This window comes from Fulmarus glacialis, unplaced genomic scaffold, assembly GCF_000690835.1.
Source record: "Fulmarus glacialis isolate BGI_N327 unplaced genomic scaffold, ASM69083v1 scaffold7925, whole genome shotgun sequence".
Lineage (NCBI taxonomy): Eukaryota > Metazoa > Chordata > Aves > Procellariiformes > Procellariidae > Fulmarus > Fulmarus glacialis.
In genome coordinates, this window is record NW_009211089.1 from 47,258 (window position 1) to 57,067 (window position 9,810).

Genomic DNA, 9,810 nt, shown 5'->3' on the forward strand with positions numbered 1-9,810 from the left:
AGAGCTCAAGTCTCCCAATTCCCCATCAAATTCCCTTCATTGCCACTTGCTGTGGGAGCGGAGCCCTAACATATGTTTGTGAGTGTGAAAAACTGGAAAACATTGACAGCTAGAGTTTAAAAAGTTCAGGGAGGAGAGTCAGCAGTCCTATCTGGGACTGTGTGCACAGCTATGAGAGTATGTCACATTGGAGCGCTTCTCCACCCCAACCCAACAAATTTAGAACCATCCTCAAAAATAGCCAGGGAACAACGTATAATTGGTTTCACAGACAACACATTCTCATGCTGTGATTTATTTCGTAACGTCTAGTGAGTGTCATCACGCCGCACTCAAAGCCTCGGAGCTGGCATTCAGCGAGGGCCCAGAGAATGAAAATTACCAGCTTCCCCGATGAATCACAGCTTTGAAAATTCACCCTTGTGAGAATCCTGTGACTATTTAGAAAAAAAAAAAAAAAAAGCTATTACAAGCCCGAGTCTATCACTCATATAATTAGCCCTTTCTAGGTTTGATGTGGACAGGGCAGCATTCCTAAAGCACCATAAACACGGCCAGGACCAATAATGACTTTAGAAATGAAGTGGAGAAGTTCTCACAATTAAGGTGGGGAATGAGGACAGCTACGGACGGGCACATAAATACACAGAAAGGCAGGTCTGTGTGCGCACTGTGGGCTCCGGTGCTGAGACGACACCTCCCGCACAGATCGCTTGGCTTGGACTGGAGCTACCTGCAGCATGAAGGCAACAGGCGCCTTAGTGCTGCTCAGCCTGCTGCTGCTCTCTTTCTTCTCGGGTAAGTGATCTTTTCCCTAGCCTAGAAAAAAAAAAAACCCAAATTTTCCTGACAACAGCAAACTTTGGAGAGCCTTGATCACCGGATGACAGGCTTGAAGATAAAGCTGAGCAAGTAGAAAGTATCTGCAGGACTTGCTCACTCGTATGACATATTTCCATTCCTCGTGTGGCTCCGCAGTGAATAACGCAGCGGAGGTGTCACGGGGAGACAGAGCGAGCAAATTCTAAGTGGCTCTTTCAGCAAATGTACCAAAGTGTACATAGTGTAATTATGAATTTTTGGTACAAATGTTCGCTGGAGAGTTTTGCTGAACCAGTTAGAGAAGAAACTCACTCACCTCAGGGTCATCAGCTCTTGTTTTGATCCTAAGCATCTTGGTATTTGGTGTTTTCCTTGGAGATGTGGAAACATAATTAGATGAAAGTTTCAGCTTTCATTTACGTTGCAGAGAAAAGCTTGAAAATTAAATTCAAATGTCCTCAAGGAGTCAGAACAAAGAGGACAAATTAAAAGGATCCAGCATTTTATTTATCTGGAGATTTACACATCTCTCTGACGATCTGGGGAAGCTGAGTGATGATTTTTGAACATATAGGTCATGTCAGTGTTATCAACTGCTTGCGTCCGGCTGACCCAGCTCTGGAAGGTTTGTTGTGACAGTTATTGAAGGATGTGCAGAACAGGAATTATTTATACTTGTTTTTCTGTGAATAATTTGAATAAAGAATTCACTTGAGAAAATTGCAAGCTGTGCATGGAGAAAATACATGAATTACTTTATACACATTATTCATTATGAAATATTCATCTGTCTCTAATTGAGTCTTAATTGGGACTGGGTTCCGTCAGAGTGCTGAAGCTTCCTTCCAAGGCCAGGCAGAATAGCAGCAAACTCTGTGATCTCCTATAAAATAAACAAATGTCAAAAGACATCATCACAAAGTCTTGTGTAGCCACATGTAATATTTATAAAAACTAGCTAATGAGCTATTTTGTAAATGATATGCAGATAGCCGTAACAGTGACTTTACAATTAAGGCAGCCTAGCCTAACCTGAGGACATGATAAATACACCAGCACCAGGGATAAAACCCCGAAGGGCAATACAATTGGCAGAAGAAGTAGGGTGGGTTGCTGGATGATGTCTAGCTGATTGAGGCTTGGGTGGGATTTCCAATGTGTGGGGGCCAAGTGTAGGACAAGGTCCTCCCATCTCCTGCCCCTGGTTCCCTCCTGCTCAGAGCCACCTGAGCAGCACCACAGCTGGCAGCGGCCCCACCGACCCAGCAGGCACAGCCTCGCATCCCAACCTCGGCTGCCCCGCTGCCGTGCGAGATGCTGGGTATTTGTCCCACGGTGTTGTGACTCAGATTCTGCAAATCTGCATTCAAGCCACCCTTGAGTGTCAGGCTCCCCCTTAGAGACATCGCAGGGTCGCCCTGACCCGTGGCTATGGCTCAACCTACGCGCCTGACTGCAGTCTTTGCAGTGAAGAAATACAAAGAGGGTGGACTGATTACCTTCAAGCCCAGAGCCTGTGGTTACAGCGCGTATTTTTGGGCTCTTACTGACCAGCGCTGCCTGTTCTGCCCTGTATCACCCCATGACGTCTCTTTGTATCTCACCCGGCATGAAGTTGTTCTGGGAGAGTCTCTGGCTGTGCTGTGCGGAGGATGGCTGTAAAGCTGACCACGGGGGCTCCTTCTCCTTCTCCACGGTACACTCTTGTTAGCAGCACCAGCCATTTTTGCTGTTCAGAGGTGCAGGAGCCTAAAAGCCTTAAAAATCAATATAGCTTTAAAATCTCTGTTGAGCGCGGCTCCAGATCCGATATGGCAGCTCGCTTCCCCGGGAGTGGCTGCCTTCCAGGAGATTGGGTTATGTGTCTGAGGTGCAGTTAGCAGCTGAATGACTGATTACATGGTATTTTAGTAACATTTTTCAAAAAAGCAAAATACTGAAAAGCAATTCAGATAACGTATTTCCTGCCCCCTCCTCCGCCGCACAGGATGACGGAGTAGGAAAAACCTGGTGTATGTTTCACTGCGGTTTGCATAAAGGGTTTGTGACTTTAGTTCAGCCTCTATCAGAAAATAATGCTGACGTGTAAAATCTCTGTTTGTTTTTTTGTTGTTTTTTTATTCCAGATGTAGAAGGTCAAGACATTGAAGAGGTTAGTGCAGCTGTTTCTGCTTACTGAATGTGCATTTTCTAGAGGAATGGTTTTGTAACCAAGATTTTGGTGCGTGGTAAACAGTTTTTAATGTCTGCTGGGAGCAGGTGGGTCCTTCCAAGATCTCCCAACACTTTGGGGAGTTCTCCGTTGTACAGGGGATCTAATGTGTTGCCACATTAGCAAGTAGACCAGGGAAATGGACGGTTGGTTTAGTAAATGCTTCCCATGATCAGGTCTAGGGTGCTTGCACAGAGCTGTGTTTGTACGCAGCACCACTTTTGTCCACTTTGATCCACTGTCCAATCTCCTCATGAAACAAATGGGCTACTGAGAGTGTTTTATTCCCCCCAAACAAGGTCCATTACTGGGACTTGTCTAGAGACAAAATCCCTGTACATTTCCTGGACACCATTTTGAATTCCCCATGGACTATGGTTTTCTCCTCCTTCCGCTGGGAAGGCAGAAAGCTCAGCAAGCACCAAGCTGAGTGCCCAGTTTCGCAAGATGCATGAAGCCATGCAGCAGTGAGCTAACTTGGCGCCAAATGCCTGAAAGAGCATCAGTGCTGACTCTTCTCCTACATGCCTAGGCTAAGCCACCTCTGTCTTTGAGAGATCAAGACTTCTGCCAGGTGACTACAGTGTCCCTCCTCAAACATGGGGCAAAAATTCCCCTGAAACACCGCTTCTGCTCAGTTCTGACGGGGCTTTTTCTTTCTGTAAATAGGCAGTGTCATCACTGCCGCTTTAGTCCTCTTGTCAGAAAAAGCATTATATTAGTGACCTTGTATCCAACTTGGAAAGTGAAAGAAAGAGCATGGGAGTCCTGAAAGGGTATTTTTTTATTCCTTTTGCAGATTTGTAGAGAGTTTGTGAACAGAAGCGTGTACTGCACGAGGGAGTCCAACCCTCACTGTGGCACGGATGGCATCACGTACGGAAACAAGTGTGCCTTCTGCAAGGCAGTGCTGTAAGTGAAAGTAGAGGGGATTGAAATAACAGAGAGAGTTGGCTGCATTTCCACGTATGTAATGATGTTCGTGGAGGGGAGGCCCTGCATCCAGGCTGCTCCTCTTGTATGGACGAGCCCCTGAATCGTGCCAAGTGGAATATTTCCTCCTTGGAATGGAGCTGTGTGAATGCAAGTTAATTTTAATTCATTTCTGGGCTTTGCACGCTGCTGGTTGCCATGCCGAGAGGTAGCATGGAGCCTGGAAGGCAATTGCATCCTGCCTGTACCTTCTGCACGCACTAAATTGATGCACATTTCCCACTATATGCCACAGGCTGCAACTCTCACTGCCCACACTTCTGGATACTGAGAAGTGTCTGGAGGAATGCGGGAGCTGAGCCATGCCAAATTATTCCTGAAAAGTCTGAATGGACTTTGTGGAACAAGACACAAAATCTCAGAGGAAGGACCTGAGTTTCTCCTTTCCCTGAGCTCTGTCACCTTTTAAAGGAGATGCAATAGGCGCCAGCACCCCTGGACTGAATGTGCTTGCAAACCATCGTTTTTTCCTGAGCAGTCCTTAACATTTGGTGCACACTCAAGGCTGCCTCACCCTAGGGGAAATCAGAGAAGAGCGAGGAGAGGAGAAAATGGCTCGATGTTCCCTGTGAGGCACCAGGGTACACTAGCACAAATCAGGCAAATGGTCCTGTTCGGACAGATGAGCTCCTTGTCCCACGCTGTTATGTCTGTCATACATTGCTTTGTCTAAGGTTGTCTTGCTCCTTTTACAGGAGAAGTGGAGGGAAAATCAGATTGAAGCACCAGGGGAAATGCTGAGTCCTCACTGTCACCGAGCAGCAAGAGCTGAGCCCCCGTCAGCAACGGCCGCAGATGCCTGTGCAGGGACACGGGAGAAGCTTGCCCTCATCTCCCTCGTCTCTGCTCAATAAAATAAATCTTAGCACGCTTCTTTGGCTGGATTCCTTTTTCCATAATACCCAGAAAAGCACGTTGATACAGCCGTGCTAGAGCCTAATGGGTGGCTTTGCTTTGCTGTGCTGCTACATCACCCCCTCCCGGGAAGCACGGCGCTCCCTGTGCCGGAGCGGCGATTCCCACGGCCCCCGTGGGCTGTGTCCTCCCGTCCCCAGCAGCCGAAGCTCTTCTCCCCCCGTCCTGCCTGACAAATTGGCACACGCCTGCCGGGCAGCCAAGCAGCACAACCGCTCGTGGGCTCCTGCCCCGTTCTCCCCATCCCAGGGGGTGGGTGACAGCGGGCGCCTTTACTCTTTACCCAGCCTCCATAGACATGTTCCTTCCTCTCTCGGAGGTTATTGTGGGAGGGTGACAAGGAGAGCTGGTGAACAGCGTGACTGCATATGCCTCATCTCCTTTGGAAACCAGAGACAAACAAGCTGAGGCTAGGGAATATTGCTCCATTTAAGCCTGCAACAAGAAGATGGCAGGTGGAGGCTGGTTTTAGGCAGAAGCTGCGAGGCTCTTCTTTCCAAATCAGTCTCTTTCTTCTTCGTTCTAAGAGAACGCTTTGTCTTGAAAACTGTGAACTCACCAGCATTAGTTTCCTGCTGCCAAGTGGCTTCTCATGCTAATAAAATTATATTTAGAAGAGCACCAGATTGTCTAAAGTGTCAATAATTAAAAAAAAAATATTCCCTGGAGGAGAAGAGCTGTGTGCTTCCTCTCCCCACCTCTAGGATAAACTCTCCCTGAATCATACACAGACCTTGATTTTATAGGCACAAAGATTTGTATTTATTTACAATTTTTAATTGTAATTCCTTTCTTTACTTTTCACACTGCTGCCTTCTTTCTTCTTGAGGCTGGCTGGAAAATCCTTCTTTGCGGCATGAGCAAATGAATTCTATAGTCTCTCCCCATTCACTGTGCAAAATTCACACAGGGAAATACTTGTGGCATCCCCTTGTTAAAACATTGGCAGCAGATCAATGGGACACCAGCTCCTTTATGTTAAACACTTAACTTTCAAAGGGAGCTTTAGATTTTATCATGAGCCTCAGGGGTCAACATATTTTGCAAGCATCGAAATGCTGAGCATCTAAACCTCTGGACCTTGTTTGGACAGAGCTTGAGTGTTTGCCTATCATGCCACAATCCACCCTTTGAACTCAATTGGGGCACAATGCCTAAACAGAGGACTTAGCAATGTGCTCAGCACACCTAAAGCTGGCTTCTCTTCTGATAATCCACATTTGCAATGCCAATTCTAGCAAATCCTTTGTCATTCGGTAGCTTCACAGGCAGCGTGCAGGCGGCAGCCAGCCAGCGGTTGAACCGCGCAGGCAAAACTCGGCGTTGGCTGGTTTGGAGCTTCTCTTGGACCAGTTGTCTTTGATCCTGCTATTTTTCCCATCCCAGTTTACCGGATACTTGCAAAATCTGCCGCCTCTTCTTGGAAGCAGACTAACATCCTCTGTGTCCCAGGTTGTACAGCCTGGGAAAGTGCATTTGTTTGGCTTGAAATTCAGATGTTACATTAGTAAACTCAACAGCAAGACATCCAGAACATGGATAAGATTGAGGGGAGCAAGAAGCACCTCCTGCACAAAGACAAGAAGGACGTGTTGGGAAAGTGGGAGGACCTTTCTCATCAATTGTCCTGCTTGGAGTAGGATGACCTCCTCACGTCCTCTCCTACCTGAGTTATCCTGCGATGATCCTATTACATTGTGTGGCTCTGGACCAGCACCATATTCAGAGCACAGGAGCAAAAAGACCCCATTTTTAAGATGGAAAGCAACATTTTAATGAGAGAGGGACATCTTTATGCCTGAGATGCCCTCAGCGACTCAAAAAATCTCACAGCATATTCCAGTATCTAATGCTTTTTAATCTGGAGGCTGAGGTAACAAGGACAGATCATAAGACAAGAGAAACTTTCAGTGCAAATAGCAAATAAAAACACCTCTGTACCTCTACAGACCCAGCTACCATCTCCTCCACCTGTGCCAGGGGAGCGGAGAATGGGAGTCATCTCCTTGGAGGAGATGATTTCCCCCAGTCGGGGAAACTTCCAAAAACTTTCTCCCCAGGAGAGGCCAAGAGAGACTGCGCTACACCGAGCGATTGGCGTCTGTCACGGTCCGTTCTGGCTGAGCGGGCGCATTGCTCCGGTTAACCGAGGCGGCAGTGATGCTTTGCTGGTGCCAGGTCCTTTCACTCTTGGTTTCAGAGCGCTGTGCTCGCCTTCCCAGCAGGGCTGATGGGTGGATGCCAGGGCAGGAGTGTGGCAGTGGACACAGCCTGTCCAGCCTGAGCTCCCGTCTGTGTCTGGCTGCCTTCCCGCACACGTACCAAACCAGAAACCAAACCTTCAGCCACTACTTTTCCTTTTATTTTCTTCCTCCACCTCTTAAGATGTGTTGGGTTTGGGGGATTTTTTTTTGACAGCTTTGAAAGGTGAGTGATGATACATTTGAGATCTCTCTTCTATTAGATAACACGAGCATCTTCACAGATTTTTCTCTCCCTGGGGAGGAAGGGTCCTTAGCTACAGGGCAGAGGCTGGGGTGGGAGCTGCCCCAGCATCTCGGCCGCTGCCAAGACCTGCCCCTTGCAGCAGAACGAGGGCCCTGTGCTCCTTGGGTCTCACTCAGTCCCCCTCGGCAGTTAAAATAATGGAAGAATTAAATTTGTGCATGGTTGCTCTTACTAAAAGGAAGCCATCGCTCATAGCTGAGCACCCTTCCGTGACCGGGCTATGTACATGGCAGCGGGGAAGGATGTATTTCCATCTCACAGCTTCACTCTGCTGTGATGCAGCTGATACATTATTGTGTCCAGGCTCTTGGCCCATTTAACTTGTGCGCTCAACCGCTTCCTCCTCCTCCCCCAGCACAGGCACGTGTCACTGTCGCAACTCAGTTGAATCCTTTGTCCTACTTTTTTCCCCTGATATTCACAACATTTGACAAGGCTTTTCTAGCTGCCATCGGATCATCCTAGGGTGGTGGTGCTGACTGCAGGGTTCCCACAGCCCGGCTGAGGAGGAAGATCTGGACTTGGTTACCGTTTCTGTTCACCCTCTTTTCCCTAAAAGAAGGCAGGCTGGATCAGGTTGGAACGGACTTTGGTCCAACCTCCTGCTCATGGCAGGGTCAGTTCTGAGGTCGTATCAGGTTGCTGAGGGCTTTATCCAATCTAGCATTGAAAACCTCCAAGGGTGGAGAATGTATGATCTCCCTGGGCTACCTGTCCCAGGGCTTGACTGTCATCATGGTAAAGAAATTTTTTCCTTGTGTCCGGTTTCAATCCCTTTTCTCTCAACTGCCTCATCTCCAAGCCATGCACCACCGTGAGGAGCCTGGCTCCTCCTGCTCAGTAACCTGCTTGTCAACTGGCAGGCTGCTCTTATGTCCCCCTGAAGCCTTCTTCTCACCAGGCTGAACAAGCCCACCTCCCTCTACCTATTCTCACAGGGCAAATGCTCCAGTCCCCAACTCTTTTGGTGGCTCTCCACTGAACTTTCTCCAGTTTTTCAATGTCTTTCTTGTATTGAAGTGGGGCCCAAAACTGAACAGAGGAGGGAAGGCGGAGCTATGGGGACAAGGAAAAGGATTGTTCGGGGAGTAGGTGGGAGCACTGTAGAAGTATTGCAAGGGACTGAAAAGATGTAGATGGTGACGGATGCAGGGAGCAGCAGGAGGGTGTCAGTGTGTATTGGGTCCTTTAAGGATTAGAGAGCAGCTGAGTCTGCTCTGGGGTGAAACGGCTCCCAGATGCTGGGAATCAGCCAACAGTTCCCCCCACCCCCATCACAGTTGAAGGACTTAAATAGGAGCCCAGGGGAAGCATTTGGTTGTTTTTACTAATTCCAGAGCAAAGAGAAGGTGAGGAGTTTGCTTTGTGGTGTGAGTTTTGGTGTTTGGTGTTTTGGTTTATTTTTTTTTTTCCCCTGAAATAAGTACTGTGGTTTAAAAGCTTCTTATGGGAGTAACCACAGTAATTGTGGCTGGTCTTGGTGTCTTATAAGGCTGCTCTAAAAATGCTGGGGAAGGCTTATAAAATGCATGTGGGAGACAAGGGGTACCACAATACATAGAGAGAGAATGGGGGAGGCATAAGATATATCCATATAGAAAGGCAGGTACCACATGAAGAGTTGCTTGTTTTAAAGCTCTGGTGATGAGATGGTGCTCCAAGGCACCTCTTTGGCTTTGACACCCATGGAGTGGTGAAGGGCAAGAGTTTCAATAAGGTCAGCTCCTTGGGTCTCTAGAGGAAGCAGGGCTTTGGCAAAGCCTCAATCAGGACTTGAAAGAGAAGGTCAAAACTGATCTTCTGCTGGGCCTGGAGGGATGCCCTGACCAACCTGGGGCTGGCCCCAAGCAACAGCCTCAGTGCTTGTAGCAGGGTTGGACCTGGCACCCAGCTTGTGGATTACAGGTTTCCCAGGGATGTGAGAAAAGTGGTGGTGCTGTGTAATACGGTGCTTCCCTTTCTGAGCTAAAATTGCTCAATTAATTGGGAGTGAACTGAAATGTCAGTGTCATGGCGAGGGCTGGCTGTGACACCTCTGGCCTTCTTCCCAAAGAATGTCATGCTTTTGTTTGGGAGGGTGATTTTGTGGAGTCACCTGTGATAAAACTGTCAGCTGTCCAGGCCCTGCCCTGTAAACGCATCCTCCCGTCATCTTCCGTTTCTAGACATACCCTTAATCCTTATTCACAGTTACAACCGGCGAGCGGATGCTCCAATTTTATCTGATGATGATGACCCATTAAAAAGGAGCTAGGAGGGGCTGCAGAAGGTCACCTGCGCTGCTCCCCTGTCCCAGGCGGGGACACCGCTGCCCAGCGCATCCCTGCCGGGCGGGGCGGGCGGGGCGGTGCCGCTGCGGG

At 48.3% G+C, this 9,810-nt stretch overlaps 1 protein-coding gene across 1 annotated transcript; it reads left to right on the plus strand.

Moving 5' to 3' along the window:
* Nucleotides 1-740: 740 nt before the first annotated feature.
* On the plus strand, nt 741-4,768 carry LOC104076503 (serine protease inhibitor Kazal-type 6-like). Its single transcript, XM_009577393.1, has 4 exons — nt 741-798; nt 2,949-2,974; nt 3,834-3,946; nt 4,723-4,768. The coding sequence occupies exons 1-4, from the start codon at nt 741-743 to the stop codon at nt 4,766-4,768; spliced, it is 243 nt and encodes an 80-aa protein (XP_009575688.1).
* The last annotated feature ends 5,042 nt before the right edge of the window (nt 4,769-9,810 follow it).